Here is a 20,670-nt window from a genome sequence, read left to right on the forward strand (position 1 = left end):
TTATAAAGGCTCTCCCACCTAAAGTTACCTTGGTATAAGAAAACTATGTACTGGCTAATAATCAGAAATTGGGATATTCCAGATTAGTAAGAATGTACTTTAGTAGAAAGAAATTGGAAAATACATTTTGGCTACAAAAGTAATCAGGAAGAAGCTCCAATATCTGGACTGATTATTAGGAGATCAATTAGAATTTTAGAGCTAGTCTATTGCACCCAGCAATTAACGTGCCACTGGTGACTCTCTGCCCACTGTTGAAACAAGCTGATTCTATAACGAGACTTCAATTCAGACACACCTTTAGTGTAAGCACGCACCACAAAATCACAGATGTGTTTAACATACATATATACAAATCTTCAGCATAGGGACATGACCACTGAAATAAAACTCAGGTCAGACATGACCTTCCTGCCCATCAGCTATAGACTGACTCTAGAACCTATTATATCTAGACTATCATTGCTGCTGCTGCCCAGCTTCAGAAAAGAGGAAGGCTGCAGCATTTCCTGGCTTTTATCGCTTAACTCTCCACCAGACTGTGTGCTTATATTTGCATAGATGCAAAGACTGCATTCTTTCCCTGTCCAAGTACATGCTCTATGGGGGGGGGGGGGGGGAAACAGCAGTATAGGCAGGTTAGGTTCACTGTGGCCTAAAGAAACAAATTAATCAGTTTTTTCATCTTATGAGCTAGTAAGAATGAATTCATTCCCATTTATGTGAACTGGATAGTTGTGACAAACTACTGGATTGTGCCTTTCAAAGTGCATCCAAAGTTATTCCCTTATGTATTTGCCATAAATATTATCCATTGAAAAAAAATAGTTGATGGATAGGTTTACTGATGTGTTTACTACTGATAAGATATAAATACAATTTTATGGAATCCTATTTATAAGTCTTTATTAGCTGCAAAATGCCACGCAATGAATTGCAAAGTGCATCTGTGCTGGATTGTAGCAATTCTTTTTTGGGAAGAACATGTTCCACCCAGGAACAAAATACTTTTGTAATTTGTTCCATATACATCCCTTTTTTCTTTCCAAAAAATACCATTTGGATACTTTGTTCATTACCCCCCAAAAATACATATTCTCTCCTAACATATGCCACTGATTAAATTGAATGCTGACTTTCAAGGCAGCAATGCTCTTCTCTTTCCTCAACAGTTGAGAAAGCAAATGTTGCCTTTTTCACCACCTCGAGTGAATTATTTGAACAAGATAGTTTTCCTGTTTGGGCTGGAATTCACAGAGTCTAAGTGCAAAGGAAAACATGATTGAGACCAGCCATTTTTGAAAATGCGGTCAAAATCCTGGTTGCATTGCTTTCACTTCATTATATTGTGTATAAAAAGCTAAAATTTGTGCAAAATTGTGGTCTGGAAGGAGAACATCATCGACCCAATGCAAAACTAGTGTAAATAGAGACATTCTTGAAGCTCTAATTGTAGCTCTGAAGTAGGTTAAAAAGAAAGCAATTCCCTTTAATTGAAGGCTGTTTTTAAAACACACTGGAAGAACTCACTTGAGAGGCAGATTGGCATTGTCCCTATGTTGCAGGGAGAAAAAGATTTAAAGGCAAATATTCTGCATTATGAGACTCTGAACCTTTCAAAAAAAATTCCCGTACAATCCATTACACCAGGGGTGTCAAACTCAAGGCCCAGGGGCCTGCCATCCCATCCTAAAAACAGCAAAGGACCGGCCCCGTATATCTCTGCCAGCAAAATGGAGCTCGGCCCCCGAGCTCCGTTTTTATTGGCAGAGGGGCATCACAGCTGAAAACAGAGCTCGGGAGCCTGTTTTTTCTGGCAGAGCAATCGGGCCACCACAGTCGCCCCTGACACAAGTGACATCAAGCTGACCACACCTACCCCGGCCACGCCCACCCTAGATCAAACACAACCCTGATGTGGCCCTCAATGAGATCGAGTTTGACATCCCTGCATTACACTGTCTACTTAGCTCAGTTTAACAATGGCTTGGGAGCATCCCCTCTAACTCTCAGCAGAATGCCTTCCTAGCTCTATTACTGGCTAATCTTGAACTCAAACAGAGACTTCCTGCATGCAAAGTACCTGCTCTGTTCTTCAAAGAACAGGTTCACCTGATCAGTTCCTGGGATTGTTTCTGCCTCAGACTGCAAGTAAAGGATAGTCAATTTCAGCATTCCTCCACATGAAACACAACTAGCTTTTACATGTTAAGAAAGAATGCTGAAACTTATTTTCAACATTCAAATTCTTTGCATGTTCTGATAGTGGTTTTGTTTTGTGCTGTGAAATAAAAGAATTTGAAATATGTAATATCTTGTAGCTGTACTAGTAATCTTATATAATAAAAGTTGCTCCATAAAATATTCTGCTGATTGTGTAACTCAGCAGTGAGAATATATCAAGTAGCTGGGAGGATTAATTGCTATCTAGTTGTTGGGGCAATCCAACTATGGCTTGCTGCAATCACTCTGAGTCGCCCTTTGTCCAAGAGACTTTCAATTTTCTTCTGTGGCTGGGAATCAAATTTAAAAGTTCTAGATTTTCAATACATTTCTAAGTAAATGTCTAGAAATGTGACTCTTGAACCGGTTCTAGGGGAAAAAAACCCTGCTGGAAAGCAATCCCAGCATGGTTTATTCAACAAAGGTTCTTCTGCAAATTATTAATGCAATTCTTTGCGTTCAAGGCCCCTGTGGCTGTAGAAGACTTATTTTTCAGGACTTTTCCATTTACAGCTGAATAAACACTGTATTTTCTGCGGACATGAGAATGTGAAAGTTACAAGCAAGCAGTTTAGGTACCCCATCTTTATCTGCTAAGCATTCTTTTTCTGTCCTCTGCTGCACTTTCTTTTTCTTTGTACTGCCAGACAGACAGAAAGTTGCTCTTTACTGTAGCAATGTGAAGATAACTGTCCATATGTGTTAAGATAATTCCAAATACTTGCTGCTTGGTGCAGAAGAATAAAGCTCTTAGATAAATTTGGCTCAATGCACCATTTCTAAATACTTTTCTTTTTTTCCACACATTTGGTATTCTTGACCCCAGATATTTGGATCTAGGTACAGTGCAAAACATCTAAATCTGTGACGGTGAATCTATGGCACGCGTGCCCGAAGTGGCACATGTCACCTGGCAAGCACAGCGCTGCCTGTTCCTCTTCTGGATTTCTGGCTTTCGTGCATATGACAGTGCCGGAAATGAAGAGCTGGCCTTGTGTTTTCTGGCACGAGCATGCATGCTAGCCAGCTATTTGTCGCTCACACATGTCCTCTTCCAGGCCATGGCCCAGACGAGCGCGCATGGGCTCCCTTTTCAGCACTTGGTGCCGAAAAGTTTCGCCATCACTGATCAAAATGACACTGTCATTTAGATGGCAAATATCTCAAACAGAAGGGTTGTCCTGAGGGTACAAATATATATGAATCAATGCAACATGATCCTTATTTCTATTATCTTGAGTATGCTCAGTCTGCCTTTGCAAACCATGCTTAAAAAAAAGGGGGTGGGGGAATAAATATTGTAACTGTTTAAAAAAAATAGCAGCTATTTTTTGTTAAGCTAGTTGAAGTATTCAAATGGACAATTAAGCAAAACTACACTCAAGTCTATTCAGGTAGAAACAATGCACTTTCATGGTGGATCATTAGTTATCTAATCCATCAAGCTACAGTATCATGACAGCCGTTTTCGCTCATACTGGATTTCCAGTAGGTTTTCTGCCCTCCCTTCAAATCTGCGCCAAAGGATTCTTTAATCTACATTAGGGCTGTCAAATTCACGGCCACAGGCATCAAATTCACGGCCACAGGCATCACCCACTAGCCACGCCCACACCCGGTTTAGGGAAGGGGGAGAAAGTCATGATATGTCACATTATGACGCGAGTTTGACACCCTGATCTACATGCTCAGATTTGGAATAAGAATGGTTATTGCAAATGGACTCTGATGAATGAATGCTATCTCCCAGGAGAATAATGCCATGGATAAAAGGTCATCTTCTCATAAATGTGGCTCTTTAATAATTTGGGCAGAAATCTACTTCAATCTCATTAACCCAAAATCATACATGGGTTCTTGTGCAAGCAAAGTTGTTTGTTCCACCACAGAACTACAGAGGCGCAATATCCCAGAACTCATCATTAATTCTTTTGGCTAACTCTGGAAACGTATGTGATCAACTTTATATGACTCAACGTAATAGGGGTAGTTCCAAACAAATACGAAGTATAATATTTCCACTCTTAAAGAGCTATATCTTAAAACCAATAGTGTCTTCACTCACCCTAGAGAGGTTACTCACAGATTCTGGTTTATCTACCAGCTGGAGAAGCAAAAGACTCTTGTATGAAGGAGACAAAAGAAAATGTGAATAGCTCCAAGCCAGAAAGCAAACTTGGAGATGAAAGAAAGAGGTATATGAAGAACACTATGTGGCTCCTTGAATTTACACCCAAAGTAATTCAGTTATTATCCAGAGCATTTGACAAATTTCTCTCTCAGCAGAAGGTATGATATTTAAGGCTTATGCCACGATTCCTGGCAAGTTCAGGAGCTGAAGGAAAACAGACTTCCATTCTTTAAGTTGATACAGAAAGTTATTTATAAATAAAATAATCCATAAAATGTTTTTTTTAAAAAATAGATTTTTGTGGTCACTATATATTTTTTTTTCCTTTTAAAAAATCTACCGGTACTGTTCAAGCAAGAAGGAAAGGAAGGAGAAGCAAGGCTGGAGCAGTCAGAACTGGGCTCTCAACCTCTGGAGGTCCTGGGCTAAACATCGCCGTCTTCATCTGAACTGCTGCTGTTGCTCCCAGGACTGCTCCCACTGTTGCTGCTTTCTTCGTGCTGAGTCCTACTGTGTGCTTGTGCTGCTGCTGCTGCCGCTGCTGCTGCCGCCGCCTCTGCCTCCGCCTCCCGCAATTTCAGAGCAGCAGCCTTTTTCTCCTGCTCGGCATGGCTTTTCATGTGAGCGCTCCGACTTTTCACCTTGTAGAAGATTCTGCAGGGCACACATATCCACAGGACAGTAGTTAAAATCCAGGTTTTTATATCACCTTCCACCCTCCTTTGTTTAAACACCGACTTACTAATCACGCAAAGTCAATCTTGAAGATTGTTAAGCTAAACGGGAAATTCCTGTTATCTGCTTTTGCCTTGCATGCTTTTAAAGCAGCTAGAACAAGAGGAGGCGACTAGTAAGCCCTCTCGATGTTGCTGAACTGCAATTCCCAGCATCTTTAGGAAGCTTGGTCATGTTAGTAGAGGCTGGAAGCTGCAGCTGAGAAATGCTTGTAATGCTACAGGTTGCTTTGATCAAGATTCAAAACTTGGTTAGTGCACAAAAATCAACCAGGAAATCACATTGCGCGGGCACACACACACACACACACACACACACACACACTAGCACAAAAGCAAAGAAGCAGCACTCTAGTTTTAATATGATGGTCGACCCAACTTTATATCATAGTCCTGGACAGCCATTATCTACTGTATCTACTACGAAAACTTTGATTCCAAGTTTTAAAGTTTCCAAACTTTAATTGAGTGAAAGAGTTTATCACAGGGCAATCATTTTTCAAGGAAGATACCTCAAATGGGCTAACTTACAGAGTACACCTAAAATCCAGGGCCCATCACTTCCAATGGATTTGAAATTTAAAAAAAAAGAAGTTATGACACAAGCACTATCACAAAGCAGTCTATGACATGATACAAAATGTCCTAAAACATTTTGTGGGCTGTTGTTTGACTGTACTATACAGTTCTCTACATGGGCTACTTTCAAAGCAGAGACATCTCTGAACATATTTCAACTTTCCCAGTGAAGGCAGTACATTAGCAGCTCTGCCACTGTTGAAGGCATTAAGGAATCTTGTAAGGAAATATCTCTGAAATTTCCCAACAGGTTACAGATTGTCTGGGTATAAATTACCATACTAGGCTTGGCCAAGATACATGAACACACCTTAAGTCACTCCTGATCTCAACCAACATATTTACCTTCCTGTTTTCTCAACTGTGATTGATAATTTTGGACACCTAGTTCCGGTGTATGATATCATCCATGACTAGCCAACGTTTAACTTTTAAAGTATGGAGGAATGATTATATTAGAAGAAAGAATGTTTTATATTTGGAAGCAAATTCTACCTAAAATGGATGCATAGGGACTGGCTGTTGTTTTTTTTTCATCCTAGCACTCTTTAAGATATATTGGCATTACAACTCTCAAAATTCCCAGCTAATTTGACCAGAACACCTGGGAATTTGGGTCATTTAGTTGCCATAGATCTGGAAAGTGCCAAATTAAGGAAGTTTGCAGGGATTATTCCTGGACCAAAGTCAAGACCTGGAATTTCTAAGGTTGATTCTTTTAAGCAGTGCAGAGTGGAATCCACCCAAGTGCAATTCATGTTGGGATGCTACCTGTACCTACTTTTTATTTATTTATTTCCCACATCAATTCAAAATGACTCTATATGATATGAAGAACTTTGAAAGATCATTTCCTGTATTTAAAAATGGAAATAAAAATAATAAAAAACACAAAGAGATCCAAATAAAGGAAAATGTGAAAAATGGCTAACACTGACTAGAATGCACTCTGAAATAATAAAATATGGTTTAAGTTTTCTATTAAGCAGTATTGGCTGGCCATTAGATTCTATGGAGGAGACTAACCAAAATCCTCTATTGTCATTTTTTCTGCAACATGGTATAGAACATGAACCCAACATCTGATTTGGACAGGCAGAAGCCTTAAATTCAGGTTTTGTATTAATTCTGAGGCATCACATAGTATTTTTCATGCCGAGAGCAGCAACTGATAAAAAAATGTCTACTAACAAATTGACACACGTGAAGTGCACGCAAGTCCAATACACGTGAAGAGACAAATTGCAACTATCATTTTTCTTTGTGAAAAATTTTGCAATCACAACTTTTGAGATCTTTGAAGTTCTTTATAGATCCAATTCAACATAAATTGACATCATCTGCATCTGGGTATTTGGTACCCAAGCATTTCACATGTGCCCCCTTTCATTCGCTTTGGGTGTTTTACATTTCACATGATTATTATGATTTCCATAGAAACTTTTTGTGAGGTATTTTGTTCAAGACTTAGATTACCAGATCTACCTACATGCAAATTGGAACAAGTGGTTGATCTTTCTACCTACATTTCTACTGAGAGGAAAAATCCTACAAAGCCCATATTTTTTGCTTGCAATTTATAGTCCATGAGGATCAAATATTTTTCCCTAGCACAAATTAGAAATTGGATATGTTTCATTCATTTCATCATTAAATGCTTGATACAGTTCATAAGTCACTGGGTCTATGCAGTCTAGACAAGAAGTTAACTTTCCAGTCTAATGATGCTTCCAGTCATCAAACATGTTCTTCTTTAGTTTAGCTCCAGTTAACAGAGAGACATACAAATTGAAACAGATTTGTGCAAGCTCAAGGCCAGCTGATGTTTAATCTTGCTCAGTCTTGAACTGGTGCCTGCCATTGTACAGTAAAAAAGGATAATAATTATCTAGGAGGCTGTTGAAATATTCCCTCAAGACATCCCTAGAGCATTTTCTCATCTCTACATCATTCTGTTCATATATGAAAGCCATCTGAAGTAGAAGACAGCATTTTTGCAGGAGGATTGCACAGAAATTAAATATCCTAACAATTTATAACAGAAAAATATAATTGTGTGAGCAATTCAAAAACAACAAAACCCTTTTACCTCACACACATCCAGGTTAGACAACTTGATGGCTTCTAAATACTGTGGACTTTAATTCTCATCAGTCCCAGTCAGCAAGGAAACGTAGAATTTTTATTCCAAAATGCCTGCAGCACAGCAGTTACCTTAAGACCAATGGTTCTCAACTTTAGCAACTTTAAAATGTGTGGATTTCACTATGTGAAAATCCCAAATTGGCTATCACCGACAGAGAGGACGATCCATCCAAATTTTATAGATATGAATAAAATGCTAAGATACAGAGACATAATTAACGGACAGGAAAATTTAAAAACAATTGAAGAATTGGCAGAACAAAACATGAAAGTTGACGGGCTAACCTACTTGCAAATCAAAACTAAACACAATAATGATACTAAAATATATGACATCGAAACAGAACCACACGAATTGGATAAAATAAATTCATAGCTCTGATAGAAAGAAGATAGGGAGAATATATAAATTTCTCCTGAAGCATAAAATGGAAGAGGAAATCATGAAAGAACAAATGATAAAATGGGCACAGAACTTTGGCTATAATATTGAATTGGATAAATGGGAAAAATTTTGGGGAAAAAACTTAAAAATGACACCATCAATTGCATACAAGGAAAAGCAGCACAAAATGTTTTACAGATGGCACCTGGCACCAACATGGTTAGCTAAAATCTCAACAAATACCTCCCCAAAATGCTGGAAATGTGAATCAATACATGGAACATACTACCACTTATCGTGGACCTGTGAGGAGGCTAAAAAAATTTGGAAAAGGATCAAAAAGTGGCTAGAGGTAATAACAGGTGTTAAAATAGAATGGAAACCTGAAGTTTTTTTTAATTAGGAATAATGACTGTGAAATATAAAAAAGAAATTCAGTATTTAATATTACATATAATTACGGTGGCAGGGATTGCCTTTGCCCAGAAATGGAAAAACAAATTAATTCCAAACGAAGTTGAAATAATAAGAAAGGTTATGGACTGTGCTGAAATGGACAAATGAACAAAAGAAATCCAGGGTAAAGGAGAAACAGAATACTACCAGATATGGGATAAATGGTATAGGGGGATGGAGGAAAGAAACAAGGATCAATGAAGGAAGACAACAAAGCCCAAAAATAGTAGTTAAGGAGAATTAACACATATATATGTATCCAAGTGGTTCAAACTTACTAGAGTAATCAGCCAATATAGCAGACAGAGGAGTAAGATAAGAGGGTTAAGAATGGTGAAATACAAATGAAATATAATAGAAGCGGAAACAATGTAAGGTGAGCGATATTGACTGGCAATTGCTATTAGAAAGAACAGGAAGCTCCTGTTCGTATTGTATTGTGTAAATGTACTGTATGTCTAAGTTTTGTTTATGTGTATTTTACATGTTTGTAAATAATTTTTTTTAAAAAAATGTGTGGATTTCAATTACAGAAATCCCCAGCCACCATGTTGGAGCTGAAGTCCACAGATCTTAAAGTTGCAAATATTGAGGAATACTATCTTAGATTTAGATTAGCAAAAGTTCTTCAATTCCATATTCACTTTTCCTGTTGGACAGAAGAATGTATGTCAGAAATGCTCTTCATCTCCAAATCTTTCCCAAGTTTACCTGCCACATTTTTTACATGGAAATTCCTCCTCTTGATTCTGGGGTTTGTTGGCCGTTTCTTGTTTGGGTTTCGGTTTTCTCTTTCTCTTTTGCACTGGTGGCGAAGTCTTCCGATATTTAATGGGTGTCTCCTTCGTCCTTCTTGAAGTTCTGCCTCTAACCTCTGTTCTTCCTGGGGTACCAGATTCCAGATGTTTTTCCATATGGAGATTACCAGCCTTCAGAATAAGACACCATTATTACAAGATGTACCTATAAGTATTCCTATGGAATTGATTTATTCATTTCATTTATATCCCACCTTTATTATTTTTTTGAAAATAAATCAAGATGCCAAACATACCTAATAACTCTTGAGCAGGGGCTGGACTAAAAGACCTTCAAGGTCCCTTCCAGCTCTATTCTATTCTCATGAGCTTGTCTTTCCTCCTATTTTCCCCACAACAACTCTGTGAGGTGAATTGGGTTGAGAGAGTAACTAGCCCAAATTCACCCAACTGGTTTAACAAAGTTTAACAAACTTAACAATGGTCAGAAAAGAGTTTGGTGTGATTAAAGTATTGATATAATGATGTTTATTTTTATGAGGCTTAAACTCAGACTTCAGGCATTCAACACATTACAAAGCCGGTGCTTTTTAATCATGTCTTAAATAAGCTATGAATATTTTGAGTTCCTCTTAAGAGTTTTTCTTGAGGGCTGTTAAAACATTAAACAATGGTTTTGGGTTGTTTTGTTTTTGCCAATCGTGTGAGGAAACATACTATAGCAGCATACTGATTCCCCAGTCTATTTTAAGTACAAATTATGAAAGCACTGTTGACCTATGAAGTAAACAAGGAGCCTACCGGCTCTTGTATACACATCACATTATATTAAAAGAAACATTTCACAGTCAAAAGTTTTCTGCTTACAAGCTCCCTTGAGGAAAGGTATGCAAAAGTAAAATGAATATTACACTAAGTATTATTAAGACCACCAGAAGGCAAAATAAATGTTTTGAAAGTTTTCAAGTACACGACTGCAAATTCAAGTTCAGGATACTTTGAAAAATCCATAAAAAGATCCAAACTGTGCTTTAAGATTATTGCGTTGGGGTGGGGTGTTCCAACTACTTTGCTGATTAAAAATATTGCACAGGTAGTCTTCTCCTTCCAATGGCAAGTGAGGCTGGAAACTCTTTTATCATTAAGTGACACCATCATAAACTTACAATGTCATGTGAATGTATTATGTAGCAGCAGCACTTTCAGTAGTTTTCAGGTAGCCATTGTTAGCAAGGACCATGCAATTGTGCATGTGATCACAATTTCCAACTTCCTGCCAGCTTCCCTATTGACTTTGCTTGTGGGAAGCCAGCTAAGGAACATTGAAAACTGTGATTAAGTGACCACAGCTTGCTACAACATTGTAATCACAAGCCAGAAGCAGAGCATCCAAATCCCATGGTCCCATGACTAAGGGGACCTGTCCTAAATTTCCCTTGTTCAGCACCATCGTAACTTTGAACTGACTTTGAACAAAGGGTTGTAATCAGAGGACTACTACCTGTATCTACACTTCTAATGTCATCTTTCTTGACTGAAAGCTTCAGGCAGCTGCCAGACAATTATTCATGCCATGAATAATTTATGTCACTAGTGATGTTAACTAAGGACAGAAATTACATTGATTCCACTACAACCGGTCAGATGTTTTATAAGAAATGCCCCAGGCAGAAATTGTTGACTGTGGTTCATTCAACACTTACTTGTTCCTCAACATCTCGAAGAGGAGTCGATCTGGAAGGTGCAAAGTTGTTGCTTTTGCCATACAACTCATCCCCTTCCATAGCTTCCTCTTTAATTGGCATGACTTCCTCAACTTCTTCAAGATCTTCATCTTCTGTGTTTTCATAGTCTTCATTGTATGTTCTGGGAGGAAGAGTACGGGTAAGCCTGTGGGAACTCTTCAGAAGAGTACAAAAAGAAATACAGGTTAAAAACAATCACTTCAGCACAGATTAGGAATATACATGAATCCAATAGGGCTCATTCTGCAATGGTATGTAGGAACGAGCTTGGAAGGCAGGGCAAAGAGATCATGCCTAAGGCAGTAGCCCCCAATCTTTTGGGCACCAGCGACCGGCTCCATGGAGAGAGGTTTTTCCATGGACCAGAGGGGACGTGATATTGTGTGCTGCCTGTATCTCACGAATGAGCCTTTGCTTGTTTGCACAGACCAGTTTCTGGCATGCCACACAAAGGTGGTATTCAGCAGGTTCTGACCAGTTATGGAGAACTGGTAGCGGAAATTTTGAGTAGTTTGGAGAACCAGTAAAAACTACCTCTGACTGGTCCCCATCTATTCTCTGCCTCCCGAGTCCCAGCTGATTGGCAGGAAATGGGGATTTTGCAGTAACCTTTCCCTGGAGTGGGGAGGGAATGGATTTTACAGTATCCTTCCACTGCCACGACCACCAAGCCATGCCTACAGAACCGGTAGTAAAAAAAATTGAATCCCACCAATGATGCCACGGCCTAGTTCTAGTCCACGGACCGAGAGTTGGGGACCCCTGGCCTGGTCAACTAAAAAGAGAGCTGAGAGCAAAGCCTGCAACTGCATAACAAGTGAAGCAAGAGAACCAGAAGGGTCCCTCTTCATGTTCTTCAGCTGTAAAAGTTGAAGAAGTGTAGTTTCAGACTTTCAAATTCTGTTAATGTAGTTTGACAATAAAATAAGCTCACTTGATCACGTTTCCTGTGTGGTCTACCCAGTAAGACTGACACACATTCACTACCATTCTAATAGCTCAGTGTTTCCCAACCATTTTTTGGCCATGCCCCACGTAAGCATCTCTAAAACCCTGATGCCTCCGTGACATATTCTTACTTTACTCAAAAAGTGAACTCTACTCACGTGGAGGAAGCCTAAAAGGCCATTAACTTGGTTTAAACAAGGTTCAAATTGCCCCCATTAAAAATCAAATTGCCCCGCCCCCCTTGTGGGCCCTGGGCTCCATGTTGGGAACCACTGTAATAACTCCTGCCAATGAAATTAAAGTAGAACTCTGCAATTTTCCCATTTTCTCTGGGAATTTTTTTCTATACATCTGCAAGTAATTCACAGCGATGGAAAACGCCCGTTTCAAGTTCCATGCCTTTGCCTACAATCTATGAGATCTAGGATAATTTTTAGCATCGAAGCTCCTGCTTGGGATCTGTTACCTTTATATCTACTTCAGCTTCATCTTTAACGGCTCTTTCAATGGTAGCGTCAACATCCCCAAAGATGAGAGTCCCATTCCGGCCTATTTTAACCTGTTTTTTGTAAGTATAGTAGAATTCCACACACTGAGCCACAGTCTTGGTTTTTATCTGCAGTATTGTGGGATGGAGAAACAAAGGAAGATACAAGGACAGGAATCAGAGAATTCCAAATGATCACAAGGCTTGATGCTAATAATTATTCTTTTTTACTGAAAGTATCTCAGAAAAAAAGGGGCACTGGAAGAAATAGAATCTAAACTTGACTATAAAAAAACAACAGCTTGAAACGAGACTAGAAAACTAGAAATCTTTCTTTTATACCTTAAATTTCAAATAATCCATTTTCTTAATAATAAACCTATTATTCGATATTACTTCATATATATTCCTTTCTGAATTTCTCTGTTGTAATTGGGTATCTCGTGTATAAATTAGATGCTAATCTTATGACTCACAAGTCCTTGAGTAGGCTGGAATCCTATAGGAGAAAACCAGCCAACATAATTACAGGAATTGGAATAATAATCTACTCTATTAGGGTATTACTGAGTTGTTTACAAATCAAATGGGTCAAATTTCAACACAAAAAGCAATTATATTGCCTACAAATTCACTGGGCAAATCCATGAGCTTCAAAACCCCTGGCTGCTATCCAGACCCATTGTCCTGAATGTTGGCATATGTGCAACAAATTTCTGAGACTAAATACTGTGGAAATTGATCTCTGGGTTTCAAAGGCCACTTGTCGGATGAAAACTTAGGAATCATGCCGTTGCTACATACGAAATAAGAGATTTAATTTTGCACAAACTGCAGTGGGGTTTTTCAGACTGTGGTGGCAGCTGAATGCTTTGCTGGATCAAAAGGGCTTTGATTATGAAAACCTAAATGCTAAATAAAGAAATCTGATGCAACCACTGAAGCAATGGTAGTTGTTCATCTCTGTTTTGCAATATATTAGGCAGATAATGTGAGGGCATCCGTGAAATGCTCGTGGTTGCACATAGGTTTTACATATGGCTTTTCATAGTTTGGATCAAAAAGCAAAAAAGGAACTGATTTTTTTGGCTATGCTTAAAGAGTTCCTTCACTCCTTCTTTCACATGAAGTAGCATATTCTTCAACTGACTCTATCTTGCAGCTTCATTCTGAGGAAGAAACAATGCTTAACTGTTCTAGAATAAGTCTGCTGGTTTGTTCACTCCTCTTGTGAAAAGACAAAGAGATTATGTCAGGGCTCCAATCATTGAAATTATCAGCACTTTAGTATCATTGCCCCAAGAACTATTTTAATACCTAATCTTTAATATTACCTTTATTCTGGAGTCCAGCAATTCAACACTGGGCTCCAGAATAAGGGTAATATTAAAGATTATTCTATTCTATTCTATCCTGTCCTATCCTATCGCCACACCATTGGATTTCCATACACACAGCAGGAGGCTCCAGAGTTTGGTCCCATTCACTTCCCAAAATTGCACTGGAAGGTCTTCCAAGCAAGCTTTAAGCGCTGTCTTTTTTTCCTAGTGCTTGGTCAAAACATTGCAAAATTAATCAGCCAGAGACATATCTATGTATCCTAGAGGTGCCTGCCATTTTTTTTTTTTTTGTCATGAGTTAGGAACCTGAGAAAAGACTCACAAGTTTCTGGACAAGGAAGAAGTCTTTCTTATAGATAGCAATTCCCTTATTGAAGTGTTTCTTCTCAGCCACGCTCCAGCTGTCTGACCCTGGAAAAAGAAAAAAAATAGTGATATATAAATTCCATTCCATTACTTATTTTCCAACATAAGTTTTTTCTTGTCAAGACAGATCTTATATGAACATTTCATCTATCCTGCTTCAATTAACTTAAATATATTATTCTTGGATTAAATCAGAAGCCTTGCCAGATGGTTTTTTTTAATTAAGCCTTTTCACTGGAATCTGATAATTGATTTTAAATACATTTAAATATCCCTGAATACCCAAAATACTGAAGTCTTACAAACTGACAACATATAGAAACAAGGTTATCTTATACACCTAGTCCAAAACACTTTGATGGGTAGTGTTTTACAAATAAGAAAGAAAGAAAAAATAACCCAGAAAGAAGTCATAGCAAACTACTTTGGCATTCTGCTAGCAACACTGCCATGTTTCATAGATTTGCCCAAATGACGAGCTCAATTCAAGGGAAAGTTTAGTTTTGCTTTTCAACGTGAAGAAAGAAGCCATGAAAAACATGTTTGGAATGAAATGGAGGGATACAAGTACTTCTTTTTACAATCATAACCTACTTTGAATCAAGACAAGTATCTGTTTAGGGCAATGGGTTCTAAGGTGAGATAGTTTTACCCTTACATGAACAAAAGGCTCTGAAGTCATGTGCTTGGGCAGCATCGTTCTACGTTCTATAGCCATGATGGCGATCCTGTGGCACGCACAGCCATATTTGCCGGCACGGCAGCCCTCATATCCAGCACGTCGATCAGCTGGTTTTTTTTACCTTTCAGAGGTGAGGTGGAGGCCGTTTTCGCCCTCCCCAGGCTTCAGGAAAGCCTCTGGAGCCTGGGATGGGTGAAAAACAGCCCAACGGCCCAACCAGAAGTTTGGGAACAAACTTCTGGTTGGCCTGTTGGGCCTGTTTTTCGCCCACCCCACGAAAGCCTCCAGAGCCCGGGGAAGGGTGAAAACTCCCCCCCCTCCACACATGGTGCAGGGATGCGTGCATGCACAGGGTGGGTGTCGTGTGTGCATGCACAGGTGGATGGGCACGCGATAACGCAAACACACAAACACAATTTTGGCACACCTTTAGAAAAAGGTTAGCCATCACTGTTCTATAGGGTCACACATGCCATTGAACATTTTCCTGCCCTGCCAAAAATTTAGTGACCTCAGATCAGTGTTAACTAAAGAGTTCACAAAGATTGTGCACATCTCCCAACTATCTTCTTATGTAACATCGGAGCAGATTAGCCAGTGCTATCATGAGGTATGAGACAAGGAGGTTAGTATTTGGAGTAAATTCCAATACTGTATAATGGCATGCTACTATATTTGTCACAATCCAAGTCCGTGCCAATCATCATCTCTAATTCCTTGGCATTTAAATTAACTGTAGATAGAAAGTCACATCTCATGGGTTCTGTCCAGTATGTAATTCATATAAATAAATAATAAAATATTGCGCAGTAAGCAAAACCAGAAGTGTTTGAAATATTATTTCTATAAAGTAAAGAGAAGTTTAAATTTGTTTCTGTCAAATATTACATCCTGTGAACTGATAGACACATAAGGTACATGATGTATATTCAGGTTAGTTGTTCTAGGAGCAATCTGCAGCAACTGTCCAGAATACATTTTCTTCCCTTGCTCTTCACCTGTCACCGAAAAAGTAAACACAGCCTTTGCTCTTGTTTAAATGAATTAAGATTTACAGAGATCAGAAGGATTGCTGACAAAGGATTTGCTTATCCTCAAAAGTTCTCAAAGATACTCACAGGTTGCCAATTTTTTAGATTGTTGAACTAATTTCCGGTACTGCTAGTCTCTTTCCAGAAAGATCCTGGCTATAGATAAACCTGGTAATCCTTTATGTTATGTCAGATAAAGTGAGAGGTATACATATCACAGGGTGATCTCGAAATTTATTTGCTTATTTGAACAGAGAACTGTTCAAAACCACAAAATTTGTGTCCATTTTTTTCTTTAGCAGGAATAAAACCATCAGTAGGAATGGGTTTTTCCCCTTACATGGTAAAACAGGCTAAGATTAGGAAAATAGCCAATGCCACTAATGTTTAATGTTCTAAATCTTGCTATCCTCTAGAAATGTTGGCCTAAAAGTTCCATAATTCCTAATCATGTGACTACTAATTCTGGAAGTTGCAGTCCAAGCTACTTACGAGGCAACAGATTGGACACTTTTATGCACAAATTTATTTCCATTATACTTAAGATTCTTTAAACATAAAATTGTCATTTATTAACAGCCTGATTCATCTTTTCCACATTCCCTATGCCTGCACACATGTATACTAGACCACACAATGTTGCCAGTGTGTTAAAGCCAGCCAGAGCTTAAATTGGAGAATAACAGTATTCTAAGATGAAGAAATTATCTCCTGCATGTAAAAATGTTCCTCCAATTTATCAGGGTGGTGATTCTAAAAGTTCCTTGTGCTTAAAATTGGGAAGGATAAAAGGAACTACAGCTATTACTTATTGCAACATACCAGTGTAGTGGTAATCTACCAGCGGGTGGCTCGGAGAATGCACAGATTTCTTCAGCAGCATTTTGGTCAAAGCAGCCTGAAGGGAAAACAAAACCAGTTTCAGCTCAAATAATAAAACCTGAACAAGGTCACTATTTCCTAAACATCTTTGATAATTGCTGCTTAATTGATGTGTGTATTTAGGGTTTAGGGCCCACCTGATTAGTAAGATTCAGAGTGAATACCATTGGCTAATTTATCCTTGCAACTAGCCTTCGAAATAAGTTAAGTGACACATAGCCACAGCCTGTCTAACAAGAACAAGGAATCACAGCACATTAAAGGCTAACAAACCCATCATGGCTTTATTGGGCCAAAGTTCACGAAGCTGCTGCTTTACAAACTTGCATAAGCCACTGAAAAGCCTTTGGGCCATGAATGGTTCACATTCAAATTTTTATTCATAATCCTCCCAGATATAAACCATCAAGACATTTGGTCAATATATCATGGTTTATTGGGAGAGGAACAGATTAAGCCTCCAGGGCTTACCTGTTTCCCTTCCTCTCTTCTACTGCTATTGCAATCCACTGTTGATTTACAGATAGCCCTCAAGTTACAAATCACTCATTCAGCCAGCATTCAAAGTTACGACAGCACTGAAAAAATGTCTTTTGACACTTAGGACCATCGCAGCAACCCGATCATCACGCAATCAAAATGTGGGTGCTTGGCAAGCAGCTTATATTTATAACGGTTGTAGCATCCTACAGTCATGTGATTATAATTTGCGACCTTCCCAGTCATATTCCAACAAGCAAAATCAGCGGAGGAATCCAGATTCAATCAACAGCTACATACGTGAGTCACTTGTAACTGAAGGTATTTGCTTAACAATTGTGGCAAATAAGGTAGCAAAATTGGGTACGACTCAGTTAACAATCATCTTGTTAGCAATAGAAATTCTGGCCTCAGTTGTGGTCATAAGTCAAGGACCACCCGTATTAAATTTAACATTATGCTTTTTTTGAAACAGATTTAAATCATGTTTTTTTAAAAAAAAACTAATCTATTAATCTACCAAAACAAAAAAAATGCCCACAATAAAAATGCTCTAGCCCAGGGATCTGCAATCTGCAGTTCTGGAGCCACATGTGGCTCTTTCATCCCTCTGCTGCGGCTCCCTGTCGCCGGTCGGCTCAATTGATAGGGCTTTTGGTTAGAACAGGTAGAGGAAAAAGGACGCTGCACTAGGAGATTCTATGGGGGTGGGGGGAACCGGACTTCTTGTCGGCTCCAGAATTGAATAGGGGGCTTCTGGTTATGACTTTTGTGGCTCTTTGAGTATTTAAGGTTGCTGACCCCTGCTCTAGCCGGTTGGAATAATTGGCTCAGTTGTGGTTAAACTCAAGAATTGAATGATTTTACTGATAGTTTTTGGTTATAATGACAAATGAAAACATAATTGCCATTGCTAAGTGACAGAGTCAAAAAGTGCAACATCACAACAATTCATCGCTTAGTGACAGCAGTTCTGGTGGTCCCGGTTGCTCATGTTCCATGAGGATCATACATTCATTATGTGAGGATTTCATGTGATTGCCACTTCCAATTTCCTCGATTCTGCATGTGAGAAGCTGTCAGAAATTTGCGTGATCGCGTGATGTCATAATCACAATGTTGTAACTGTGAACCAGACATTGAACAGCTCGGTTGCAATGAAACAATCACAGGGGTGTTGCGATAACCACAATTACGAGGATTTGTGCCCCTCACTCAGCACCATTACAAGACTGAACGGCTGCTGAATAATTGGTCATTACCACCTGTAATCTCCTTGGTAACTTTTGGGGTGAAGTAATGATTGCTAAATATAATGATGTTCTAAGAAAACTATGCCTTAGTGTCATCCAAATGCATTCCTATAATAAGTCTTATGTACAGGATTTCATTTACTCCCTTTTATTCCTCTTGAGGTTTAGTTTAAACTTCTATGTAAAAAAGAATTAAATGTCTATTCCTAAACTACGTACCTCATTTGACAATGATGCCTGCTAACTTGTGCCTAACAATAACAATAAAAAAACAAACCAAGAACTCTGAAGAGTCCTTAAATCATCATTCTTTGCAGAGTCAGTTAACGCCCATGTTTAATCATGCCCAAGTAAATAGTATTTCACAGCAAGAACATAAATAAATGCCAAAATTATTCTAGGCATTCCAGGAAATCAACAGAGTCAAGCACAATGTAGCCACAGATTTCCAACATCTGTTTTTCTCTCTGAGAATATTATCAAAAGCTGTCTATGCTACCTTAATTATTTCAAGTTAAACAGTTGTATTACACAGACGAATTTTATAGTTCAGTTTCTCCAAGGTGACACCAATCCCATGCCAGCATTAGACAGTCAGACCTTAGAAGCTAACAGATAACCTGAATTTTGTCTAAACTGACCGACTGCAGCTCCTCGGAGTTTCAGATGCAAGGCTTTCCAGTCCTATAATGGAGGTAGTAGTAGTAGTGAACGGGAGACATTCTGAATGTAACTATCTGCTCTAGCAGGGGATGGGTAAGACAGCTAAGCCATAATGTCATTTATGCAGTTCTGCTTATACTATGAATCCAGTCACTGCAGTTAATAAACATAGCAAATAGCAATAACACTTAGACTTATATACCACTTCATAGTGTTGTACAGCCCTCTCTAAGCAGTTTACAAGTCAGCATATTGCCCCCAACAATCTAGGTCCTTATTTTACCGACCTCGGAAGGATGGGTCAACCTTGAGCCTAGTGAGATTCGAACTGCCAAATTGCAGGCAGCCAGCAATCAGCAGAAGTAGCCTGCAGTACGGCACTCTAACCACTGCATCACCACAACTCTTTTTGGCTTTGCATGTTAAATAAACCCAACCAATTATCATTTATTTTTTTTAAAAAAGTGTCAAGCAAAGTGTAGCTTTGGTAATATCCCCTGCAATGTTAGCTTAAAACAACTTTCCCCAACCTGTGACATGGGCTGGCTAGGAATACTAGAGAGTGCCAAGTTGGGAAGGCTGACCTACCAAGAGCAAATGTTTATAGAGCTGAAAGTCTTCAAACTGAAGAAGCTTCTTGGGTGAGAAGCGAAATATCTTCAGGGAAAAACAAAGTCCAGTTGCCTTTTGAAAAAGCACCTTTGGGACTACCAATAGCAAGTCTATGATTGGCTCTAGGCAAGTGCATCATGAGCAACAGAAGGAAAATGAAAGCGGCTATCAAGAAGAGCTGCCAACAGCTCTTGATTTGACCCAGATACAGATAAAAGATAGAATGCATTACCATGAACGTATTAACAACAGAGTAGTAAAACTGCTTATGAAAGTTTATTATATATAGACATCAGAATTTTATATTTATCAGCAAACTTTGCACTCCAATCAGAAGTTGCTGGAGTCTTACCACAATGTCTCCTTTTGCTTCATGTAAGCAGTGAAATGCCAGCTCTTGATTGGTACCACCTCCAGGAAATATGCTTGAACATGCAGCTGTTACCAGGTTGTCCACTGTCATATTTAAAAGAAAGTTCCACAGTGTTATGAAATAGATAGATGAAATTAACAACATCCATTTAAAAAGAAAACCAGCAAATATATGTACAATTTGGTTGATGTACACAGACAAGTTTCCCATCATTTTGTGATTAATGGTTCTCACCAACCATTAACTGGGAACCTACTGTCTTCACATCCTAGTTTCTACATCCTAGTTTCTACATCACTTCTGACCACTAGCCATGCTGGCTTATGTTGATGGATACCAATGTTCCATAGAGGACCAAAATAGTTAATATCCACCTTCATGTTTCCCAGTAACAGGG

The 20,670-nt window shown here is 38.8% G+C and overlaps 1 protein-coding gene across 2 annotated transcripts in view; it reads right to left on the minus strand.

Annotated features, from left to right (window-relative positions):
- Nucleotides 1-3,810: 3,810 nt before the first annotated feature.
- The window catches only part of MIDEAS (mitotic deacetylase associated SANT domain protein), an 80,092-nt gene continuing 63,232 nt past the window's right edge, over nt 3,811-20,670 (minus strand). For both annotated transcript variants that reach the window (XM_087722049.1, XM_087722052.1), the window contains exons 7-13: nt 20,253-20,356; nt 16,833-16,908; nt 14,254-14,342; nt 12,571-12,720; nt 11,115-11,312; nt 9,365-9,582; nt 3,811-5,008 (exon numbers count right to left, since the gene is read on the minus strand). In XM_087722049.1, the coding sequence (XP_087578175.1) occupies nt 4,780-5,008; nt 9,365-9,582; nt 11,115-11,312; nt 12,571-12,720; nt 14,254-14,342; nt 16,833-16,908; nt 20,253-20,356 (1,064 nt within the window). In that variant the 3' untranslated portion in view covers nt 3,811-4,779. The remainder of the gene's footprint in view (nt 5,009-9,364; nt 9,583-11,114; nt 11,313-12,570; nt 12,721-14,253; nt 14,343-16,832; nt 16,909-20,252; nt 20,357-20,670) is intronic.

This window comes from Thamnophis sirtalis, unplaced genomic scaffold, assembly GCF_051295495.1.
Source record: "Thamnophis sirtalis isolate CommonGarterSnake01/CBP01778 unplaced genomic scaffold, rThaSir2_p1.2 scaffold_1, whole genome shotgun sequence".
NCBI classification, from domain to species: Eukaryota; Metazoa; Chordata; class Lepidosauria; order Squamata; family Natricidae; genus Thamnophis; species Thamnophis sirtalis.